General features: G+C 42.5%; 1 protein-coding gene across 3 annotated transcripts in view; it reads left to right on the forward strand.

The window, feature by feature from the left end:
- LPIN3 (lipin 3) overlaps positions 1 to 24558 on the forward strand; it is a 57491-nt gene extending 32933 nt beyond the window's left edge. For 2 of the 3 annotated variants that reach the window (XM_048498624.1, XM_048498622.1), the window contains exons 6-20: positions 1215 to 1335; positions 3011 to 3494; positions 3584 to 3683; positions 4195 to 4358; positions 4706 to 4802; positions 5383 to 5452; positions 8950 to 9042; positions 11274 to 11323; positions 14603 to 14744; positions 17294 to 17442; positions 17605 to 17691; positions 19294 to 19446; positions 21191 to 21305; positions 21417 to 21520; positions 23000 to 24558. In XM_048498624.1, the coding sequence (XP_048354581.1) occupies positions 1215 to 1335; positions 3011 to 3494; positions 3584 to 3683; positions 4195 to 4358; positions 4706 to 4802; positions 5383 to 5452; positions 8950 to 9042; positions 11274 to 11323; positions 14603 to 14744; positions 17294 to 17442; positions 17605 to 17691; positions 19294 to 19446; positions 21191 to 21305; positions 21417 to 21520; positions 23000 to 23144 (2074 nt within the window). In that variant the 3' untranslated portion in view covers positions 23145 to 24558. The remainder of the gene's footprint in view (positions 1 to 1214; positions 1336 to 3010; positions 3495 to 3583; positions 3684 to 4194; positions 4359 to 4705; positions 4803 to 5382; positions 5453 to 8949; positions 9043 to 11273; positions 11324 to 14602; positions 14745 to 17293; positions 17443 to 17604; positions 17692 to 19293; positions 19447 to 21190; positions 21306 to 21416; positions 21521 to 22999) is intronic. The other variant, XM_048498623.1, reaches the window with a different exon arrangement.
- The last annotated feature ends 238 nt before the right edge of the window (positions 24559 to 24796 follow it).

The following is a 24796-nucleotide window of genomic DNA, read 5'->3' on the forward strand; positions in this document are numbered from 1 at the left end:
GCCAAAGCATTTTTATTTGAGGGCTTTTGTTTCTTGAATAGCAAAATCCCTCCAATAAGTACATAAATAGAGCCCCATTGAATCAGAAAAGTGGTCTATCTAGTCCAGCTGTCTCTCATAGTGGCCAAGCAGTTACTCTAGAGGGTCAACAACATGGCATAGAGACATATATTGCCTTCTGACTCTGGTATGCGGAGATTTATTGCTTGCAAATGTAGAGGTTCACCATGGATAATTCACCATGGATAATTGCTGCTGATAGACCTATTCTCCATGAGTCTTTCTAATCCCCCTTTTAAAGCTCTCTAATCATGTGACCCTCACAACATCCTCTGGCAGCAAATTCCACAAATTTCATCACTCATTATATAAAGAAGTATTTCCTTTTGTCTGTCCTTAATCTGCTTTCCATCAGCTTCCCATGCCTTATGGGAAATTACTTTTAAAAATGGAGGGGGCTTGTGTAATAAAACTTGGTTTTCTTCTAAAGAAACTATTAGAATATATCAGGGCTTTCTGGCTTTCATAAGGTCTTTGAGTTAGCATGACTAGAAGTGGGAAGTCTAGACTCTATCTTAATCGACTTCAGGTCCCGAAGGTTACCTGGGAAGAAAGCTTGAATAGGTTTGGATTCTTTTCCTTTCACACAATGATTCTTGATTTTCCCCCAGTTCTAGTCCTGAGCCACACAATATGGTCGGCAGTGTCTTTCAGGCTCTTTGCTGCAGGCTCCTTCCAGAGACCAAACTGGAAGGAGTAGTGAGTTGTGAGAAGACACTTAAACTGCTTCTGTTAGCATGCACCAGAAACTGTGGTGTCAGGTCAGCACTATGCTTTGTATCCCAGTCAAGGAAGATACTAGATATGGGACCAACAAGACCTAGGGTGGCAATCCAAAGAAAACTGTCCAGAAATAAGGCCCACTGGGTGAAATAGGGCTTACTTCTCAGTAGACCTTAGGACTGTACCCTAGCTAACCTTTTTGGAGCATAATGATAAGCATAGATACAAGTCTGGCAGATCTGGATTCTCTTCCCAGCTTCATGTCTGACTTGTTCTACGAAGATCAATCTGTACCATTGCATCAGATTGCATTTTCCCCCTCTTGCATATTGTGACTTGATGTCTAAACTGTCTTTTGCCATGTGTGGGTCAATGGGCATCTCTAACTGCTACAATTAGTAAAAGTTTTTTTCCCCACCTCCCTCTTTCAGCCTTTCTCCAAGTTGTCATCAGTCAGCCCCCAAAAGTGACTCTGAACTGGAGATCAAAAGTCCTGAAATGCCTCTTGGATCTGACGCCCACATGCAGTGGTCCTGGGGAAGGCTGCCTGAAGTGAGTGAGTGCAGTTGGAGAGGAGTCCTTGAAAGTGCTGCTACAGAAAAAGCATGCACTTCTTCTGCAGGAAACGGGTTTTTGCTTTTTATTGCTATTATTTGTCACTGGCCTCGAGGAGTACCTGGACAAAATCATCTGATAACTGGATATGCACTACAGGGACACTTCAAAATATAGGGCGGCCATTTCACAGATTCTTCCTTTTCTCTTCACTGTGTTGGCCATTCTGCTTATAACATAATGGCAAACATCTATGTTGCCAAGTGTGTGTCCTGCAGGGGAATGCAGCTGCTCCTACCACCTCACTGAAAAATATGCTTGAAATTTCATAGGGGTTTGTCAGTTGGATCGTCAGCAGAACAAATTGCTGTGAATTGTGTGGTTGCATGCCTTATTGGATATGTTATGATGTTAAACTTTATTTAAAAGATAGCCGGCTTGTGTCTTGTAAAAATAGGATTTCATAGTGCAGGATGACTGCTTAAGTTTGTGCATCATGCATGGGAGAGGGGCATTGTTGCAACTTAAAGCAAAAAAAAAATGTGATCACCTGCTTCCTTAGCAAGAGGTACCAGTGTACATGCTTACTGACTTGACTACCACCAAAAACAAATTACAGCTGTGGGCAGGATTTGGATGCAGAACGTAGGAATGAGCATAGAGAGCGGGAAAAAAATAAGTAGTAGTTTTCCTTTAGATAAGCCTGCTGGGGGCTCTCCAGCTGAGGCAGCCACACCCCCTTCCCCAGAGCTTGACCCAACCAAGTCACATTTATGTTATATCTGGTTCTCATAACATATTTTCAACACCGCTGTCTTAGAGGCTCATCTGTACAATCCTAAGCCAAGTTATACCCTTTGGGCCCATTGACTCAGTGGACTTAAAAGGGTATAATTCTGGTTTGGATTGCACTGTAAATGGTCTTTGAGCCTTATCTGGATGTGTGATCACAGTTCGTGTTACATCAACACTGGAAGAGAAGATTCTGTAATTTGAAAGTGTTGCTCTACAAAGTGACTTTCTAGCAAGAATTCAACCACATGCAAGTGACTATTGCTTGGGTCCCTCATACCGCTTGTTGTTAAGAGGTATAAAAGCAACTACAAGGAATACTGTTAAGGCACAGTTCTATTTTAAATAAAACCTTAGCTATACCCCTGAGATTTTTTGTTGCTTTTCCTCCAACCTGAAATGGACCCCCTTCATAAACAGTGTTTTATCTCCTGTGTGCGGAAGTGTTCAAGGCCACTAGATCTCAGAAACGGAACAAAGGTTATCTAGATTGTATTTTCAAAAGCTTTCACAGCCAGAATCAATTGGCTGTTGTGGGTTTTCTGGGCTGTGTGCCTGTAGTCTGATTGTTTTTACTCCTAACACGTCACCAGCCATAGATATTAGGAATGAAAACTACCAGACCACGGTCACACAGCCTAGAAAACTCACAATGACCACGAGTCCAGATTCTTTTTCTCTCCCATAGCATATCTTTTCTTATTGCTCCTTTCCACCTATTGACTGTATCCTTTTCGCCTGGTCCTATAAATACAAAAATGTTTGTGGGAAGGAAGCTGTAAAAATAGCTGTGAAATACACAAATAACTTCTGAATATGCTTGACTTGCCCTCTTTGCTCTTCTACTGTATAGTTCAAGATTCTTCTCATTTTTGTAAAGGTGAGCAAATTGGAACGAAGTGAAGCAACGAAGCCCACTATGAACATGGCAACTACAGCAACTCTTGCTCCAACTAGCCTCCCTGTGGGTGAGACGACCCACTTTGTTGCCATTTCAGAATGCCACTTGGACACTGCAGACTCTGTTGATGCATCAGATTGTCCAGTTGCTCCTTTAATTAGACCCACACCTGTCTTTTCTACTGGAAATGACCTTCCAAGGAGTGGAGACCCCAGCTTTTCTGCTCAGGTGATGGCCAGCGATCAAGAGACCACTGTCACATTCTCAACAGATGCAGAGAGCCATTCAAAGCCTGCAGAAAGTGAAGGAAAGAAGAGCGTAGAGATGATTCAGGAACTGGAGCATGAAGCACCATCATTGAGAAAATCCAGTTTGGATCAGGAAGCACTCTCCCTAGGGAAAACTAATTTGGAGCAACCGGAGCTAAGCAGCAGCTCAGAGCCACAGCAGGAGATGAGAAGGGGTAAGAAGGGGTTGAAAATGATATCATCATTGAGCCACCTTGCAAAAGCAATAGGGCTGGTTTATCGTAATCCTTTGCATCTTTTTGAGGTTCTGTGAAGAGAAGTTCTCACCTGGGACCGACTGATATTTACCTGGAGGATCTGTCAAACCTGGATGCTGAGCAAGTGGCCCTCTATTTTCCTAAACGGTATGAGTTTGAGTCACTGGTTTTAGCACACTCAGAAAATGTGTAAGAGAAATTGACTGCACGAGACATGACGCTTACATTATAGAGCTGTCACTATTCATCTTTTGTCTGCCATCACTGTCTAGCGGAGGAAGTACCCATCTTTGGGGTGGGTGCATGGGGGGCGAGGTTGATTACCTTCAATTTGACCATCCCACTCAACTCCCCCACACACACACTTGTTTGAAGAACTCCTGACTTGGCATGACTATTGGTTTCCAAGTGAGTGGCTTGAAATTCTCTTTCATGTGCAGCAGCAGCAAGTCTTTATTGACATAGAGAGTGGCTTGAAATGCAGACCCTGGATTAGTGCCCCAAATGTGTAAAATATCTGCCCAACTTTCACAAATATTCTATATCAGGAGTCTGCAACCTGCGGCTCTCCAGATGTTCATGGACCACAATTCCCATCAGCCCCTGCCAGCATGGCCAATCGCACAGTATTGATGTTGTCTCATTCTTTCATTTTCAGTGATGCTGAACCGAGCGGCCAAGCACAGACAGATCCCAGCAACTTCTCTCAAACTCACCTGCAGGGTGGCACAGATAATCTGGAGTCTATGGCATGTAACGTGATGCCACACATTCTCCTGTCTGTCTGTGGAGGTCTTGGAGATAGTGGAGACCTATCTCATGGTAGGTCTGAAAGGGAAAAAGGAATCTATCCTTTAGGACTTCAAACCTTTTGGCAAGGATGCTGTGTTGACCTTTCCTGGAATGCTAAAAAATATAGTGGTGAATGGCAAAGGAACAGAATCCAGTAGCAGGTTGATCACAGTACATTGTAATGATGGATTGAAAGGTGCTGGTACCTCCAGTGACTGAACTAGAGTGGCTCACCAGCCAATCTGAGGCAGATCATTGCTGCCCAAGGAGGGAAGGGCAGCCACCGACCCACAATAAACAGACAAGACACATTCTTTGTGGTAATAATGTAACAAAACTGGCACAATCTTTTCTTCCCCTCTTCCTCTCATTTCTAGCAGAGGAGTTTATGAAACATGTAGTCTCCTACCAAGAGTTTGCAGAGAACCCAGCAGTTATTGAGGATCCAAACTTGGTGGTACAGATCCATAACAAGTGAGTGGAATGACTTTCCAAGCCCTATACTTTCCCCTAAACTGAGAAAAAAAGAAACTAATGTGTTTATATACATTTGCAGATTTTTTCTGTAGGCATAGGTGTCTGTTTCTGTTTGGCCTTTGAAGTGCCTCCTTTCCCTATCTTCAGGATTGTTAGTATGTGTAAGCGAAACTCGTACCTTTAGCTGTGTTTCTGGTTGCTTCCACATTCAGATATTACAACAAACCTCTACCAGACTGTAGGCATCCCAGTTTTCAGCGAGGAGTCAATTTGCCAAGGTGTTTGCATTCAACTATTGTAGAAAATCAGATTTCATTTCCAGAATTCCCAAGCCCAGAAACCTGCAATTGCAATCTGTGTGGAAGGCAGGGGCATAGCTAGGGAAAATGGAGCCTGGGGCAAACTCCAAGTTTTCTGCCCCCCATGGACTCCCCTCCCCACACCCCACTTACCGTAGTCAGCAGTGGGGCCTGGTGGGGCTGGGCAGGGGTGCACATCTCCTGTGGATCACTCCTTTGCTGTTGGGCAGTTAGAATGTTAAAAACTATATACAGAGCAAAGTTGTCTCCCCTTGTAGATATTATAACTGGTCAGTGGCAGCACCCATGATCCTCTCCCTGCAAGCTTTCCAGAAGAATCTTCCCAGGGTAAGTTGCAAAAGTCATAGTTGCTTAAGTAAGAATTGCAACAACATTAAAATGTCTAGATCCCAAAGCACTAAGAACGCTTAGATATGAGTTTTCATGAAATATTGCAACTCGTGTGCAAATAAACCAGCCAGCACCCACACCCTGAAAGGTCTTTGGTTCAGACTGCGTATTAAGCCATCTCTTTTCTACGTGGCCTTGAAACATACTTCACTTATTGTTTTCTAGTTTCCGGACCATGATTTGCCAGGCAATTTAGGACAGGGCTACAAAACATTGAAAACAACTGGTTTCCTTTAGAGGTGTCAGTTTCATCTGTGATCAGACTTCTGGGTCTTAGAACCAAACAAGTATCTCTTCTCAGTGGCATGTGCATTATTCTACCAAGTTCATTTGCATCTTATACTTTTCTGCCCAGATGACAATTTGGAGAGTGTCCAACTCCTATTTTTGCGAGGTGATCGTATCTCTCCTTCTGCTGCCTCTCTCCACTTTCAGGCTTCGCTTTCGGGGAGCTTTGAGATATCTTCTCAAGAAGAAGGTTCAGGTATTTTTCTCAGCTCTGGCTAGGTAGGAAAGTCTATGAGGTGGTATTCCTTTGGCTGCCCAGCTTGACTGCCTGATGCTTCTCGTTTCATTATCTTCAGTTCACTCATGAGTTTCGGACATGTCAGTGCTGGCTTCAGCTTCTGCTTCATTTTTCTTTGTGGTTTTTATCTTGCTCATCAGCGTCTTCTTCAGCGACTTAGGGTGGCAAAGTATACTTATTGTGCTCTTATCTATTCTTGAGAATTGGATTCTGTACTCTTAATTCTGATGACTGTAACCCACTGATATACCTTTTCTGGGTTTTTTTATTCAACTTTTCACTGGGAATGTTTGCACATGCTTTGTATCCAAGTATTCTGATGTGCTTTACACTTGGATTAGATCTATGCTACATTTTATGTGTCAATGTCAACCTATTTTATAGGTAAGTTGCTCTTTTCATTGTCTCATCCAATATTGCATGTTGGGTGCTGGCTTGGCATACATCTGGCCATCTCAACAAGGGCATGGTTCTTTCTTTCTGATACTCCATTCTGCCCAGGTGTGTATGGCACTGTTGCTCAATTATCTGTTCTTCAGGTATTCTTCCACCTCTTTAGTATACTCTTCCCTACAATCTGTATGGGGTATTTATGGTTTCCTTCTAAACTTGTTGCTATCTGCTGCCACAAACTGTAAAGGTTTTCAAAGCATTTCATTTTTCTGTTTTATGAGACATAAGATAATGTACCTGGAACAGTCATCAGTAAATGTTGCCAAGTAGTTCTTTGTCCTTGGAGGGAGAAGCTCATGGTTCTATAAAAATTGTTGAGCATAATCTGAAAGGGATATGTAGACTGACTTTGACTACTTTTGGGGAGCAGGTTGCAGGCTGCTTTTCAGTCATACAACACACGTACCTCATAGGAGTTTAAAGCAATATCATCTTCATATCCTTTGTTAAACCCTGATTTTCAGGCTCTCTCAAAGTTTCTGGGTGTCTTTGCCACAGGTGGATGAATTTGCCATAATGAGCTTGTGATTATATTTTGCTCATTCTGTTGGGGAGGTTTATATAAGGGAAGCTTATACTTGAAATTCCTGTGGTTATAACATCTGTTATAACAGCTCACACTGGTTTCCTTGAAACTGCACTGAGGCCATTACTAGAGATGTTCAACACTGATAAAAAGCTTCCCTCTTATTAGGACATATAGGACATTGTACACAAAAGTTAACATTGCTATCAAAATGGACTATAGCACTGTAAAAATTCATCACTGGTTCCCTCTGCTCAGATGCTTTCTCTATCCAAAAGGAAGATCTTTATGCTGAGACCAAGATATGTAAAGAGGCTCCTGGTATCTCAACATGAGGCTTAGTGCCCTTAAATTTTTTACCATTCATATTGCTTTTAGGCCTCCACCTTGTATATCATCTGCAGATTTGCCTGCAACTGCTTTAGATTTGCTTCACGTGTTTCTGTGATTTGGCTTTCTTGGCTCTTCTTGGCTTTCCAGATTGAACAATTCTTTTTCAGATGTCCAGTCTTTTCCCAGCTATTACACCCCTTGGTTTTTCTCCTGTGCATTTCATCTACCTTGAGGGCTATCTCTGAATTTCAGTGGTTTTGCCTGCTTGAAGTTCTTTTCGTGACTTTAGTCATCCATTAATTTGACCATAAGACATTCCAGCTTTTGATCTGCCTCTGGTGTAGTTTCACGGACACTGTTGAGAGGACCATAAGACTCTGGAAAACTATGGAGTAGTAGTACCACTACACGATTGTCTTTCCCTGCTTCTCTATACTCAGCTCTTGTTCCACAATTTCTAGCATGGCATTTATACATTCATGCATACCCTGCTTTTTGCTTAATCTTTTCTTGTATAATTTACACAGAAGGTTTAACTTGCTGTTTAGTTCTGAATGTTCATGCAGTTTCTGGAGTCCATCTCACATACCTTTGGCTGAATCTTCTTTCCTCATATGGATTTTCCACTTGCAGGCAATGACTGCCTTTACTTGCCTGTTTTTCCTGTCACTTTCTGCTAGGCTGTTAACACATCCCAGAGGTCATCTTTGCCAGTAGTGTTTTCCATAATTGTTAATTGTCATTATTCAGTTTGGCCCCTACAAACTTAAGATTTGATCTGTTTGCCATCCTTCTCTGGATAATTGGGTATGCCTTCATTTCTTACTGACGGTTATAGCTTTCTTGCAATTTATCTTGTGATCTGGGCCCATAACCTATTGGCAGAGTTGGGAAAATAATCCAATCTCACACAGGCAGTGCTGGAGGAAAAAATCCAGTCCCACATAGCTAAAGTTATATTCTATAAAGTTTACTGCAGGCCTTCCAACAACAAAGAGACCTTTAAAATATACAACCTTACATACAGTCAAGAGGAAGCACAATAAGAGGCAGGGAATAGAAGCATTCAGCAATGACCTCTTACTTTTACCACTTAGATGCTCCCAGTCATTGCAGAGCTTTTTTCTCTCACCAGGTGTAACACAATGCCATTTGTTGGGGAGGTTCCAAAACCCCCACAGTCAGACAGGACCTGCCCTTGTAAGAACAATTGAGTAGAATCCATATCCCATGTTCTTTTTTACTGTTGCTTGTACACAATTATTTGGGCTCATGATACACCCTTAAACTTCTGCCTTCCTAGGCATACTTCTCTACTGAGTTCCTACACAGAGCTGCAATAATTTTGATAAGGGCTATCTTCATGCATGGTATCTCCTGCTTGAGGAGTGAATGATGTGGGGCTGATGAGTTCTTGGTGAAGCCTTTGGTATTGTCTTCATTTGAATAATCATATAACGGACAGCTGAATATTGCTGCATAAGTTATTTCTGCATAATTAATTGTTGTCACATCTATGTAAATTAACCCTTTTGTGTCTGCACATGAGTTGCTGCTAAAAAAGCTCATCTTTGTCTGATTTTCTTGTGTTTGCAGAGTACTGTTGACAGACTCATGAAGGAGAAGATGCCTAAAAAGGGTGGCAGGTGGTGGTTTTCTTGGCGTAGGAGAGAACTTTCCAATGAGGAGGTAGATTTGTTGTGATGTTCCTCAAACCAAGTTAAGAAAAGAAATTGTATGACAATTTCTCTCAGTGGTTCTGTGCAAACAAACCCACGACAAATAATTGCAGCTGGGTGGGATTAAATTGGCCAAGTAAACTGATTTGTAAGTGTTACAAGTATTATGCGGGGAAATATGACTTTACATTCTTCCTTGGGAAATATGTTGTGGTGTCTTTGCCAGTCCAAAAATATTAACAGTACAGGGTAATACAATGCCAGTATTTTCCCCTGTTGCTAGGATCTGTATTCACCATGTCAGAAATAGTTATACTCTTCTGTATGTCTTCAACCTCTGAGATAACTGCAGTAGCACAGGTAGGAGTCTACCACACCTTCTTCCATGTTGCTGAGGTAACTTCAGATAGGATCCTAAGAATGAAAACTAATGAAGAGGAAGCAAAACCAGTCAGTTCTAGGCAAACTTAACCTGTCTTCATTGTAGATGTTTCCTCAGGAGAAATTTAGGGAACATGAGCTGTATATATTTTTGATTTAATTCTCTTTTGTGGGATTAGATTTATAAGCACACAATCAGTGTGCAGATAAAGTTGGTTCAAATCAAAGTTTAGTTGTGCCCCCCCCCCCCCCCCCCACACACACACACACTGTACACTGACCTTGGTGCAAGAACAATAGACGCTGTTACCCTGAGCTATCAGTCTCCACTTGTATTGGGGGAAATAGTTAGAGACAGAGAGCAAGAGGGCATAACTGGGATCAATAACCCATGTAAACCAGGATTGTTCTTGGTGAGTAGGCAGTCGTTATAACTGAAACAGGTCTTGTTAAAGAACAAAAATGATGAAGAGGAGGACCAACATGGTGACAGACAGGGAGCCACTTCATTACAAGCTCTCATGTCTCCTTCGTTTTGTGGGCCTGAATGGATAGGCAGAGGAGAAGGAAAACTCCCAATGTATATTAAAGGTCCCAGGTGACAGGTGCACGTTAAAAGAGCTGAGGGTTTTTTTTTTTTACTTCTGGCTCTTTGCTTGCTGATTCCATCGAGATGCAACAAAGGCAGATAAACAATGTAAGTTAAAAAAAGCTGTTTCATGTCTGCTGGGCCAGCTTTTTGACTTTTGATAAATGCTGGAACTTGCTGTGTGAAACATCCAAAGAATTTAAATGACATCACAAGTGGAAACTTTGATTATAGCACATAGCTGCCGAACTTACCTTTTAAATTTGCCTGGCAGAGCATCTGGGTTGGAGCATAAATGGAGAACTTTGCACTTGAATAGTTTTGGATAATAATTGCATAATTGTATACACACTATTAATGCTTTTGGATGGCTCTCCTTATTAACTGAGGGTTTTTTTTAACTAATGAAGGCAACTGATTGTGGGAACAAGCAGTGTTTTGACTTTCATTTAGCAAGCTTATCTCTTCTTCTTTTTTTGTTACTTTTGTCTGATTGTCCTCCAAAAGAACTGACTAAAAGGTAAAGAGTACATTAACTACAGGCTTTAAAGTCTTAAAGTTAATTGTTGCTGCCATCTGTTGATCAAAAGGGGAAAGTACACTACAGAAGATCAGAATTTTTGATCTTTACAAATTTTGGATCTAACAAATATTGAATTATATTAATTCGTTTTTGAAAACTGTGTTGAAATTGGATATGGAGGACAGAATCTGTGAATTATTTCAAAATGGAGCTTACAAACCCTCGCCGTTATAAATATTAGATTTTGGATATTACAAGTTTCTTTATTTCTCCTTGCTTTCTTCCATATCCTAGGTTTTATATTTGTACCTTTGCTCCAGTCCTTTGTCATTCATTCTCAGAAACAGAAGGCTTGGGCACAGCTACTACAGCAGAATCTCCTTCTACAAAACTTAGTAGCAAACTTTCTGAAATTTTGTTCATATCAATTATTTTCACCTCTCTTCCCTTATTCCTCACACCTGAGGCTTAACCATATGACTACTGAAGGTCAGCTGACCTTGTCGCTCACATAAATTTCCGCTTAATTTCCTTGACAACAGCCTCTCAAATACTCTGTGTATGTAGTATGGGGGGGCTATGTGTAAAAAAGCTTTTCTTTGATATCTGTAGCTGTGTTAGGAATGGCCTTCACACCCAATTCTTTGTAGAATTGGTGAGACTTCAGTTTAGTGTTTGATCCACTAATTGCTACAAGCAAGAAGATGTCAAAGGTAACTTAACTGTTGCCAATCCTTTGTATCCATAGCCAGAATCCAACGCTCGGCAAATGAGTTCAACCGGCTCCTTTCAGCAGAGGTGATGTATTTTCATGTGTTCATGTGTAAGGGTGATACCATAATGAGGAAGCCATCAATTATGAAATCTTGCAGAACTGATTATCTTTTTCCTGAATTGTCAAGTGGACAAGTTCATGCAGTTTTTCTGTGGGACTCGTAGCTACTAAGAGGGTTGCTTGGTGTGAGAATGGTAAACTCAAGGAAACCTTTAATATTCCGTACAGTTGGAGAAAGGGTAAAGTCTATGTTTGAGGAGATTTCTTCCCTACCCGCCACCAAAAGCAGTGAGGTGATCCCTGCTTGTCTGAGATGTTATGCTTCTGTCCTTAAAAAAGTGGAGGATTGCTTTTTCAAAAGCATAGTGAGGCAGTTCCTTGGCATATACCTGATTAAGTAAACATAAGAACATAAGAACAAGCCAGCTGGATCAGACGAGAGTCCATCTAGTCCAACACTCTGCTATTCGCAGTGGCCCACCAGATGCCTTTGTGAGCTCACATGCAGGATGTGAAAGCAATACACTTCTGCTGCTGCTTCTGAGCACCTGATCCGCTAAGGCATTTGCAGTCTCAGATCAAGGAGGATCAAGATTGTTAGGTACAGATTGACTTCTCCTCTATAAATCTGTCCAAGCCCCCTTTAAAGCTATCCAGGTTAGCGGCCTTCACCACCTCCGGTGGCAACATATTCCAAACACCAATCACGTATTGCGTGAAGAAATGTTTCCTTTTATTAGTCCTAATTCTTCCCCCCAGCATTTTCAATGAATGCCCCCTGGTTCTAATATTGAGAGAAAGAGAGAAAAATTTCTCTGTCAACATTTTCTATCCCATGCATAATTTTATAGACTTCAGTCATATACCCCCTCAGACGTCTCCTCTCCAAACCAAAGAGTCCCAAACGCTGCAGCCTCCTCATAGGAAAGGTGCTCCAGTCCCTCAATCATCCTCGTTGCCCTTCTCTGCACTTTTTCTATCTCTTCAATATCCTTTTTGAGATGTGGCGACCTGAACTGAACACAGTACTCCAAGTGCGGTCGCACCACTGCTTTATATAAGGGCATGACAATCTTTGCAGCTTTATTATCAATTCCTTCCCTAATTATCCGCAGCATAGAGTTTGCCTTTTTCACAGCTGCCATGCATTGAGTTGACAGTCCCATGGAACTATCAACTAAGACGCCTAAATCCCTTTCCTGGTCTGTGACTGATAGCACTGACCCCTGTAGCGTGTATGTGAAGTTTGGGGGGTTTTGCCCCTATGTGCATCACTTTACATTTTGCTACATTGAACTGCATTTGCCATTTCTTAGCCCACTCACCTAATTTATAAAGGTCCACTTGAAGCCCTTCGCAATCTTTTGCGGTTCTCACCACCCTACATAATTTGGTATCATCCGCAAACTTGGCCAACACGCTACCCACCCCTACTTCCAGGTCATTTATGAATAGGTTTAAGAGCACCCCCAAAACTGATCCTTGGGGGACGCCATTCCTTACATCTCTCCATTGTGAGAACTTCCCATTTACACCCACCCTTTGCTTCCTGTTTCTCAACCAGTTTTTAATCCATGGGAGGACTTCTTATTCCTTGAAAAGGGTCCACAGATATGGATTGTACACCACACCCATGGTGACTCAAGAGACTCAGCTTCCCCCAGTCTGAAAGAAAGCTTGCTGTGTGTCTATGGATGTTCCATCTAGAATCTGATTATGACCAATTGGTCTGTGAGCATTAATGAATGGAATGGAAATAGCTCCACCTTCTAGAAAATCAAATCAGTCAGCATCTCCCAAAACTTACCCCCAGTTCTACCTTTTCTCCTTGTTGGCTAGTTTATATGCATTTGTTCTTCATTCCTCAGTTGTACCTCAAAGATATGGGATAAGTGAAATACAACTATTTTAACCTTTAAAAAAAAATCATACTAGGCCCGTAATGGCGAACCTTTGGCACACCAGATGTTATGGACTACAATTCCCATCAGCCCCTGCCAGCATGACCAATTGGCCATGCTGGTAGGGGCTGATGAAGAGTATAATCCCTCTTATCATGACCAATTGGCCATGCTGGTGAGAACTGATAATCCCACTGTATCTAGATATAGGATTATCCTACTAAGGTTATGAGCTGCTGTAGAAAAATGTGAGATAATGGGGGTCGTAGCCAGAGGTGGGATCCAACCAGTTCTCACCACTTCTCTAGAAGTGGTTACTAATTTTTTCTGAGTGCCAAGAAGGGGTTACTAAAGCAGCCTCCCTGCCCAATAGGGACTGGAGGTGCGTGTGTGCGGCGGCGCCACTGTTTGAATCCCACCACCATTGAACCTGTTATTAAAATTTTTGGATCCCACCACTGGTCATAGCAAACCTGCTTGCTTCCAACTGCCCAGAGAAGCAGGGCTCACTTGGAGGATTTCATTAATCAGAAATTCTAATAAGCATGTATGTCGTCTGCTATTTCCCCTCACTAATTGGAGGTGAGGGAGAATGCTTGTTTCATCTCTTAACTCTCATGCTGCCTTAGCTGCTAGCCAAGTAGCGTTGTGCACTTACTACCTTTTCTGAATAATAGCCATGAGTCTTTCAATTGATGGCAAGTAGTAGGTTGCCATGACTCAAGTGTCTATGATGGGATGTGTTTAATGATTTATTTTACTGGTTTAATTTAAACATTTATTAGCTGCCTTTCTTCCTTGCAGAACTCAAGGTGCTTTACAACATAAATAAAAGATGATAAAAACAACAATTATAACACCCATAAAAATCTATTTAAAACCCCCGGATTGGACGGCTAATAATCAAAGCCGAATCAATCAAAATGCAGTCCTTAATAAGACTGTCTGCTGAAGATTGACAATTAGGGGCCAGGTGCACCGCCCTGGGAGGTTGTTCCATAATTGTTGTCTCAAATCTGTTCTATAATTGTTGTGTCAAATCTGTTTTCAAATCCCTGAATATCCTCAGACTTTCATAGGCATTTTTAAAATTTGTTCATTGTCACTATGGGAACTGGCCCCAAGACTTTTTCTGAGTTCCCTTTTTCTGATCCTCTATTCTTAAAGGGTGTTATTCTGTTAGTGTTACTCTTGTACTGACTGTGAGAGTTCTAGAAGGAAAATGGCACAGGGCTTCGCACCTACTGAACATCTAGGCAAGTTTACACTTCATGGTGATCACAAGTTCAGATTCCCATGTTATCCTCTGGCGTTATTTTGAGCTAAAGCTCTACTTTGTGATTTGACCGATAACTTAAGTCCTCTGTTTTTAAATTTTTGTTTCATCCTGTTTCTGTGCAGATACAGGGAGAGGGAAGATACTTCGTCCAGTGATGAGGAGACTACATCTTCAGGCCGAGGGGCCAGACCCATGTCGGATTCTATTACACAGAAATTTCTTCCAACCTACAAGAAATCCCTAAGACTCTCTTCAGATCAAATTGTATGTAGATTTTCAGGCATTTACCATTACCTAGAGGTATATTTAACAGATGTGAAATTGCTGCCAGAAACTGTGCAAATGGTCTTCTCAACAACTGGTATGGCTTTTGAGTGGTTCTGTGCAGCCTGGCTGTGAGTTGCAAATGGAAAACCATCCCAGACTTTCATCTGCACCAGCTAAGGAGGGTCATGACTGACTTAACATTTGGGTGAAAGGTTTCTGAAGAGAAAGAGGGGAGTGAGACTAAACCTTTTCTGTCAACACCTGTCTAATTGGTGCCCTACTGTAGTTTTAGATGTTTGAGCATAAATGGATGCACTTCTCTTGAAACCAAGTGGAAAGAAGTGTCAATTCAAGCATGCTATGGAACAGCTGCTATAACTGCATGTTGTTGGGACTAATATTACACTGAGAAGACAAGAGAAGAAAGGAGGATATACAAATTAGGACTATAGATGTTCAGCTGTGGTTTAACAAGGAGTGCCTCCTGGGGCTGCCCCACCAACAGCTCTTGCCACTGTCCCTGCTTTTCGTTGTCCTTGTTCAGGAGCTGGAGCAGCTAATGAACCTTCCTTCCCCATTCCCCAGGCATTTTTAATGACCATGCAGCAGACCACATGTGCCCAGTGGGGCTTCCTGAACTATCAAGAAGTCCTACTGTGCATGCACAGCCTGCTTCACACTCTGTAAAGATTCCTGGAGAATGAGAAGACAAGGAATGTTTGTGCTCTGGAGGGGTGCTACAGCTAGGGCAAGGCAGAAGCTGCTGCCCATTAAAATCTGGTGCTTGAAGCAACTTCCTTGTCTTACCTAATTGTAGAGCAACCTAGAAAATGATCTGAGGTTGATAATATTTAGCCAGCAGGGCATGGTGTGGCTCAGCTAAAGTAAGTACTTTAAAAAATGCTGATTTTTCGCGCGCGTGTGTAATTTAAACATGGGCTCAGCTCTTGCAGTGAAATCAGTGTCACTTTCATAGCAAGTTCTGTGTCTGCAGGACATGTTGAGTCAAAGAAATAGGATCAATTCTATCTAGAGTAGAATGTTGAGTCAGTGAACAGAATCAATTCCATGCCGATTAACTCTTCCGGATGTGGTAAATTGTCAGGGAAGCTAGATTTTGGATGGAAAATGGGAATGACTGTTTGCATGCGTGGTGATTGGGAACAAAGGGAAGAGGGAAGGGGTGGATGCAATTAGTCATTGCTGGATTAAGGCTGCTGTTCTGTTTCTTGGAAGTCAGCACCAGCGAACTCTGGGACTTAATTGCAAGTAAACGCTGTTATTATTTATTTATTATTTTATTTAATTAATATGCTTCCCTTTGTGGGCGCAGGGCGACTTCCAACATATAAAACACAACATATAAAACAATATTTCCCAATCCCATAAAAGCCTTCAGTAGCAATAGAACCACTTAATCTATTATAATGCAACACTTAAACCCCATCAACAGCACACACACAGAGAGAAGGAGAGAGGGAGGCCACTAAGGTGGAACAGCAGTAGCTGTCTGAACCATAAGTCTGGTCGAACAGCTTTGTCTTACAGACCCTACAGAAATGCATCAAGTCCCACAGGGCCTGCGCCTCACTGGACAAAGCATTCCAGCTGGTCATCAGTCAGGCTAGAAATCACCCATACGTTGTTATTCACTGATTTCAGCACCCTTTAGGGGACATACTTGGAGAAGCAGTGCTGCATGTGTGATGGCCTCAGACCATTTAGGGCTTTGAAAGTAAGCATGAAAACCTTAACCCTGATTCAGTACTCCACCTGGAGCCAATGCAGTTGGCAGAGCATATGTTGAATATGCATCCACTGTGGGGTCCCATAAGGACCCAAGCTGTTGCATTTTGCACCAGCTAGTTTTTGGAGTAGGCACAAGGGCAGCCCTGGATAGAGCGAGTTGCAGTACTGTAACTTAGAGGTGACCACTGGAGGTGCATCACTGTAACTAAGTCAGTTTGGGACAAATAGGGCACCAACAGTCTCGCTTGGTGATGGTGGTGAAATGCTCAGTGTGACATGAGCCTCCATCGACAAGGAGGCATCAAGTGTCACACTGAGACTCTTGAGGGTCAATGCAGGTGTCACACTGAGACTCTTGAGGGTCAATGCAGGTGTCACACTGAGACTCTTGAGGGTCAATGCAGGTGTCAACTGCATGCCATCAAGAGTTGGCAATTGACAACCCTCCTGCCTCCCATCCCTCCCTGACCCAGCCACAGGACATCTGTCTTAGATGGATTCATCTCCAATTGGCTGTTTCAACTACTTCACCACGGCCTCCAGACAACTGACAAGAACATCTGCAGCAGGGCTTGGATGACCATCCAACAACAAATATAGCTGGATGCCGTCAGTGTACTGATGACACCCAACTGCAGAACTTCATATCAACCTGGCAAGAGGGCACGTGTAGATGAATTGCCCTTAGCAGTACCCCACACATCAGCATACACAGGGCTGGGCTGCATGTGTTTAAAGAAGTGGAGCTCTTTATTTAAGATTTACTGAAGATTTTTTTAAATTTATCTTTACTGTAGAAGAGTCTGAACCTGAGGGATGGTCCCAATGAGGCAGCATTCAGTGTGACCACTCAGTACCAGGGCACATGCCGTTGTGAAGCCACCATCTACCTGTGGAACTGGGATGACAAGGTGGTGATATCTGACATAGATGGGACCATCACTAGGTAAGTCGCCACCATAGTAGCCTTTCACTTTTCACCCTTTGGTATGATCACATGATCAGCAACTATTCTCTATGCGGTGAACCCTGGAGATTGTAGCTCAAGTTGGAGTTCAAATTTTGGTAGTGTGTACATGCGTGTTTCTAATCATTCCCTTCTCATCAGATCTGATGCTCTAGGTCACATCTTACCGCATTTAGGAAAAGACTGGACCCACCAAGGGATTGCTAAGTTGTACCACAAGATCCATCTGTAAGTATTAGAATATGTATGAAGGCTTTATGGGTAATTTGCTAAGGTCTCTTCCGGAGTAGGACCAGGGTCTCCTTGCTGGCTCATTCACAGGATCAGTTGTATTTATGAATAATTTCCCTTCCTCTTTCTATTTGCTCCTGGGAACATTTTGAGTTTTTGCTTCTGCAACAAAGAAAATAGTTTAACAGTGCAGTCCTAAGCAGAGCTACACCCATCTAAACTCAGTGGCTTTAGGGGGCTGTAACTCTACTTCGGATTGCACTATAAATTAAAGGTTTAATACCTAACTATTCTAGGCAGTGTTTGGTTGATTTTTCATCCAATGTCTTAAAGTGTGTCTGCCTTCTTTTGATGTGCTTCTCCATACCCCAGTTATTTATAACTACCTTTCTACAGATAATTCTTTAAGTGGTTTCTCTTGCCATTGAGAACTAGAATGAAAATACTGGCTAGGGGCTTTCAGAATTTTGGATCACATGGTCAAATACAAGATTCTTTGTGATTCACTCCCCCTTCTCTTAGGGTATAAACATTTGTCTGTGAGAAAAGAGCCTCAGTACTTGGCATGTGTGGCAACAGCCTTCTTGTGGTAACCTGCTCTTAACCACTACGCCACTCCAAAATATAACCTGTACAAGTGGGAGACTGTGGCATGCAAGGGAGTGGCATGCACGGGAGGGGAGGGAGGGGTGCCATGCAAGGGAAGGGGAGTGACTGAAGGGAGGGGAGGGAGGGGTGGCATGCAAGGGAGGGGAGGGAGGGGAAGGGGAGGGGTGGCATGCAGGCTGCTGATTGCACAGTACTGGAATCAAAAACGTTATTGAAAATGGATGTTTGTTAGAGCCAAGTATGAGTTTTGATCAGTGGGGCAAGCTTAGAATTTCTGTGGCAAAATAAAGATGCTATTTATTCAGTATTGGAATATGATTATATTAGGTGAAAGGTGAAAAGCGTTGTTGTGTATTTGGAGGTACTTAAGATGAGACATGTTTATTTAGGCAGATTACCCACCAGTGCTGTGGCGTGCGGTGGGATCAGAAGCACATGTGCCGAGAGAGAAGGCATGTCGGGGCAAGTTTGCTTGTTTCACCGTGCTTCTTCTTGCCCCATGTGTGCTTCTTGCTTTTTTGCTTTCTATGCAAGTCTGGGTCCCTGAACAGATTTTTGTTTTGTTCTTATGATCCTGATGGGTTAGGATGGCCAGTGCAGGAAGTTTTGCCCTCTGGTATTGGTGCATATGCCAATCTGGTTTGTTATCATTTTCCCTGCACTGTTGCTGATTGGCTAGAATTGTATAGTAAAGGAAAAATGCTACTGAAGCATACCCAGTTGACTGCGGGAGGGGGACAATGACCGTGAGTAGGTGTTGCAAAGGAAGAGCACTGTCTGTAGCAGCAGCTTGGGAGAAAACATTTCTTGACTTTCTGAATGGGTTGCTTTTGCCCCCAGGCTCAAAATGTGTGAGCATTTGGCACAGCTGTAAGAATTGGGATTAAATGTATGTGAGTGCAATGGGATGTCCTTCATTGTAACTGGAAACAAAGAACATTGGGATAAGTGAGGATGTCATTTATTTTGATTCTGCTCTCTTCACTCCAGGAATGGATATAAGTTTCTCTATTGTTCAGCCAGAACCATTGGGTTGGCACACATCACCAAAGGATACCTGGACTGTGTCAAAGATGAGGGCTGTGTACTCCCAAAAGGTCCCATCCTGCTGGCACCTAGCAGCCTCTTCTCTGCTTTTCATAGGTAACCTTTCTTCATAACGATGGACCTTGAGATTTGACTTATACGGGCAATTCCTCTTCCAGAAGTTTTATCAGTGCAGAGAATTCAGGGAAGCTAATTCAGCTCAGAGATACCCATTTGAGGTGCCTTGTGTGTTAGACCTAATATCATGTATCTTAATTTAATGTCCTATGTGTGAATGAGGTGAACTCCAGCAACTGTTATCACTTCTCTGTGTTCAGACATCTGCAAGTTAAAGAATAGCTAAAGGGAGTGCAAAGACATAGCTAATTGGAATTCAAGTGGAATGACTGCTCCTCTTGATCACATTTTTGAAAAGTGGAGTCTTTTCAACAACTTGAAATGAGTTTTACATTGTCGAAAGCTTTCATGGACAGTTTCAACTGGTTCTGGAGGGTTTTCCGGGCTGTGTGGCCGTGGTCTGGTGGATTTTGTTCCTAATGTTTCGCCTGCATCTCTGGCTGGCATCTTCAGAGGTGTATCACAGAGAAAAGTCTGTTTCTCACTGTGTCTAAGTGAGAAGGGAAAGTTTAGTGGGGTATATTGTCCATGTCCCAGGGTGGGGAACCAAATTAACTGTTTGGGTGGAACTTGCTATGCAAAGGTGTGGTTGAGAGCATTGTATTGCGGGTGGGGTTATCAGTCCATTTTTTAAGCCTGGCTCCCAGTACTTAAAAAATGATTTTTCTCTGTGATACACCTGGCTCCCAGTACTTAAAAAATGACTTTTCTCTCTGATACACTTCTGAAGATGCCAGCCAGAGATGCAGGCGAAAAGTTAGGAACAAAATCCACCAGACCACGGCCACACAGCCTGGAAAACCCTCCAGAACGAGTTTTACATTGTTTGGACTTTTTTAATGCTTGGGGGGACAGGGAGCACAAGGGTTGTATGTGCCCCCTTCTGACATGGCTCCTGTTTGGGACCATCAAAGTCTTGGCCAGAGCTCCTGGGATGTCTGGAAAGCACACCAGGAGCCACCTCTTTTTATGATGCCCCCGATACAATATTTTGGGTGGGCGGAGTGAATAGAGGCGATCACCTCTTTTTAAGACATCCCCCAGATGTCTTTTTTGTGCTGTGCAGAAGAGACCATTATATGTGTTAAGTGTCAACAAGTTGCTTCCAACTCATGGTGACTAGCAATCAATATCCTCCAAAATGTCCCATCATTAACCGCCTTTTTCAGGTCTTTTAAGCTGTGGACCATCTCATGTTGGATCTTCCTGTTTTCCTGCTACCTTCAACTTTTCCTAGCATTATCATCTTGTCTAGTGACTCTTGTCTTCTCATTGTGTAACAAGCCTCAGTTTAGTCATTTGAGCTTCTAGGAACAGATTAGGCTTGCTTTGATCTAGAACTCACTTATTTGTTTTTTTGGTAGTCCATGGGATAACACTCTCTTCCAACAACACATTTCAAAGGAGTCTACTTCCTTACTTTCAGCTTTTTTCATAGGGAATACAATGGCATGAGTTAACTTGATCTTGGTTGCCAGTGACACATCCTTACACTTAAGAATCTTTTCTAGCGCCTTGGTGCAATGTGTAGTTCCTTTCCATGATCAATGGAATGTTGGTAATGGGATTTTTCAACAGAATTTTATTTTTTCCCTTTGAAATTGCTACTTGGCCAGGCAAGGGGGAAGGATACCAAATTTACAGTTGTCCTCAGGGGGAGGGTGAAGGAGAGAACCCACCCTGCTCTGACACTTCTGTAATGTCTCTGCCTACTGCATTGTAGGGATGTGATTGAGGGGAGGCCGGAGGTGTTCAAAATTGCCTGCTTAAAAGATATCCAGAACTTGTTTGGCTCCAACAGGCAGCCATTCCACGCTGCCTTTGGGAACAGAACAAATGTGAGTATGGCCCATTTGATATGGGGGAGGGAGGGACCCTCCTCTTCGTTCCTTTTGGGCAAACCTTGAATTGTTTGCTGCCTTTGTCTTTTTCTGTTGTGCCTTGAACAGGATGTCCAGGCCTACAAGAAAGTGAACCTTCCAGAATCTCGTATATTTACTGTGAACCCCAGGGGGGAACTGATACAAGAACTTGTGAAGATCCACAAATCAACGTAAGCTCGCAAACATATCTGATGCATAATCTTCATAATGTGTAAACTCTCTATAGTGGAGTATGTGGTTTTTGCTGAAACACAAGTGAAGTCACTCTCATTCTGCTTCAAGAAAAAGAGTGCCCCACCCTTTCTCACCCAGGAATGTTCACAGATGACATGCAGTCGCCTTATGGGTTGGCTCCATCTAGCTACATCAGGGGTAGGGAACCTGCGACTCTCCAGATGTTCAGGAACTACAATTCCCATCAGCCCCTACCAGCATGGCCAATTGGCCATGCTGACAGAGGCTGATGGGAATTGTAGTTCCTGAACATCTGGAGAGCCGCAGGTTCCCTACCCCTGAGCTACATTTTTCAGTCAGAATAGAAAAGAACACAGGTTCTGGCAAAACAAATGTTAGTTGATAGTAAGGCAAGCAAAAAGAGATTTTGAGAAGAGATGGCCAAAATCATTAAGTCAAAGAAAAGTCTTTCCAGATATAAACAGGAGCAGGAAACCAACCAGGGAGGCAGTTGGGGGTTTGGATGATGGAAGAATAAAAGGACTACACAAGGAAGATGGTGGAGATGGCAGAGAACTGAATTAATTCTTCATGTCTGTTTTCACTGTGGAAAATGTGGGGTACATCTTACTGGAGCTGCTTTTTTAAGGAAGCGTGTCTGAAGAAATGAATCAAGTTGAGGTGATGAGAGATTAAATTCTAGGACTGTTAGGCAAACTGAAAACTAATAAGCTTGCTGCTCCAGATGGCATGCACCAAGGGTTCTTAAAAGAACGCAGATATGAAATTGTTGATATACATGCTCCTCAAATCAGCCACTCTATTGGATTACTGGAAAAATAGCAAATCAGCCACTCTATTGGATTACTGGAAAAATAGCAAATGTCACTCCAATTTTTAAAGAGGAGTCCAAAGGAGAGCCAGGAAATTACAGGCCAGTTGGACTAACATCTGTTCTGGGTAAATTAGTAGAAATTGTTATTAAAGAGAGAATTATTAAACACATTGAAGAACCAGACACAGCTGAGGGAAAATCAGCCTGTCTCCCACAAATGGTATCCTGCCTCACCGGCCTCTTGCCGTTTTTTGAGCAGGTTAACAAGCATGTGAATAAGATTAAGCTAATAGACATCGTACACTTGGACATCCAAAAGGTTTGGTAAGGTATCTCATGGAAGACTCCTGAGTAAGCTTAACCATCGGGGGATAAGAGAAAGAATCCCCTTGTAACTCATGAGAGAATATGTGGAAAGGATGAAGTTTTACTAGTGTCCTTATGGCAGAGAGCTGAATCTGGCCCCACTCCTGTGCTAGCCCCGATTCATTGAAATATCTTCTCTCTACATACGGAGTGTGTGCATGTTCAGTGCATTTCTTTCTTCATTAATAAGGGAGATAAATGTTCCAGTGCAGGGGATGGAGGTGCAAGAAAGGAGACTTGCTGACTTTAATGCTTCATTCCCTATTTCCTCTAGGTATGAGAGGCTGAGTGACATTGTAGATTTCATCTTTCCGCCCATCGGCAAGGATGTGAGCTTTTCCATGGAGTGTCCAGAGTATAGCCATTTTCCTTACTGGAGAGCTGGCTTGCCTGCTGTGGACTTGGAAGACCATAACTGAAGATGCAGAACCAGTGAAGCATCATATCCTGAAGGCTGTTTAGCCGTCCAGCCTCTGATAGGTTAGATGGGCAGAATAAATCTTCTGCAGTGTCTTCCCTGCACTGTGATGGGCTTGCTCTTTGGCACTGAAGCACCACCTTTTCCCCCTGCTCTGAGATGTCTCTGGGTTCTGCTGAACTTATGTATGCCCTGTGACTGAATGCACTTTTTCTTGTGAACTAGGAGCATTTATGAGGTTCATAGAGGAGTTTGAGTCATATCTGTCCTTGATGTTGGACAGAGGATTTCTGTTGGATTTATCCAAAGATTGATAATGCTCACAACCCCCTTTTTCTTTGCCCCATAGCCTATGTGGAAAATGTTAACAGAAGCCACATTCCTTGGAAAGAGAAACAGGATAACTGACACACATTGTTAGAGCTCTTCCCATTGCTGTAACATTGAATGATTAGCCCAGTAATGTTTCTGGCTTCATATGACAAATGGTATCAGTTTATGGTGGTAGTTCACCAGTGGTGTTGGGATGTGATTGTAGTCTTGGTGCCTTGATGCCTATGTTTCAGTCTGAACCTTCCTGTGCTCCAGAAACCTGAAGAAAACTTCTTCCCTATCTTGTTCAATTGTTGGCAGATTTTATCAGAGATGACAATAAGACAAAAGTAATGGGTGTGAACCATTGCTGGAAATGTTGCTGTTATACCACCTTCGGGTCTCTTTAAAACTATTACCCACTTTCTGTCTCAGTGGTTTATGGTAACTTTTGAACAGGGAACATTACCCTGTTACATAAAACCATTTTAAAGGCGTATTGCCTCTGAAGGGGGGAAAGGAAACACTATATCTTTACTGTAACTGTCATTCTTGAAGACAGTATCATGTCAGCCATCTCCTGTTCTTTTAGACTTGTGAGGTACTTTTTAGAGTGCATTGCTTTATGGAGTGAAGCCTTTTTCTACATGGCAACTGTGTGGAATGAAAAACCAGTTGTCAAGCTACATTCAAGGGTGTATTTAGTGGTTCTGACACCCCAATTCTTGTGCTATAGTCACTATAATCCTTGGTCATTGTAGCTATGACTGATTATACATAGCCATGGGTTGGGACCATCACACTTTCCTTACTGGACATTGGTGCTATTCGTAACCGATTTTTCAGTTTAAGGCAGAAAACTAGGATTTAACCCAAGGCCCTTATTCTTTTTCTACCTCACTTTTACTTCCTTTTCTTTTTGTAAACCTGAACAAGACTGTAATATATTGAAGAGATGGCATAACAGAAATAATAAATAGAAGACACAAAAAAGTCCTGTGCACTAGTTGTGTTGTGATGCATGTACTGGCTATAATTAAGAAGCTTTGGAGCTGAAAGACTCTGCTGTGCAGATGTGACAATAAAGGTTTCAATAGCTGAAATCAAGAGACTCTCTCTCTCTGTGTATATATATATCTGTATCGTCTCCTTAACCTTGTTTAGCCGATGGATACTGTTAGAAACTTGAGAACCCATAGTGGGTACCATTCCAAAATGGCTGCCATGGGCCACATGCAGGGATGCCAGCACTAGGTTAGGAAATATATGGAGATTTGGGGGGTGGAGCCTGAAGAGGGCAGGACTTGGGGCAGGGAGGTACTTTGATGCTATACAGACCAC

Source organism: Sphaerodactylus townsendi, linkage group LG05 (genome assembly GCF_021028975.2).
Source record: "Sphaerodactylus townsendi isolate TG3544 linkage group LG05, MPM_Stown_v2.3, whole genome shotgun sequence".
Taxonomy (NCBI): Eukaryota; Metazoa; Chordata; class Lepidosauria; order Squamata; family Sphaerodactylidae; genus Sphaerodactylus; species Sphaerodactylus townsendi.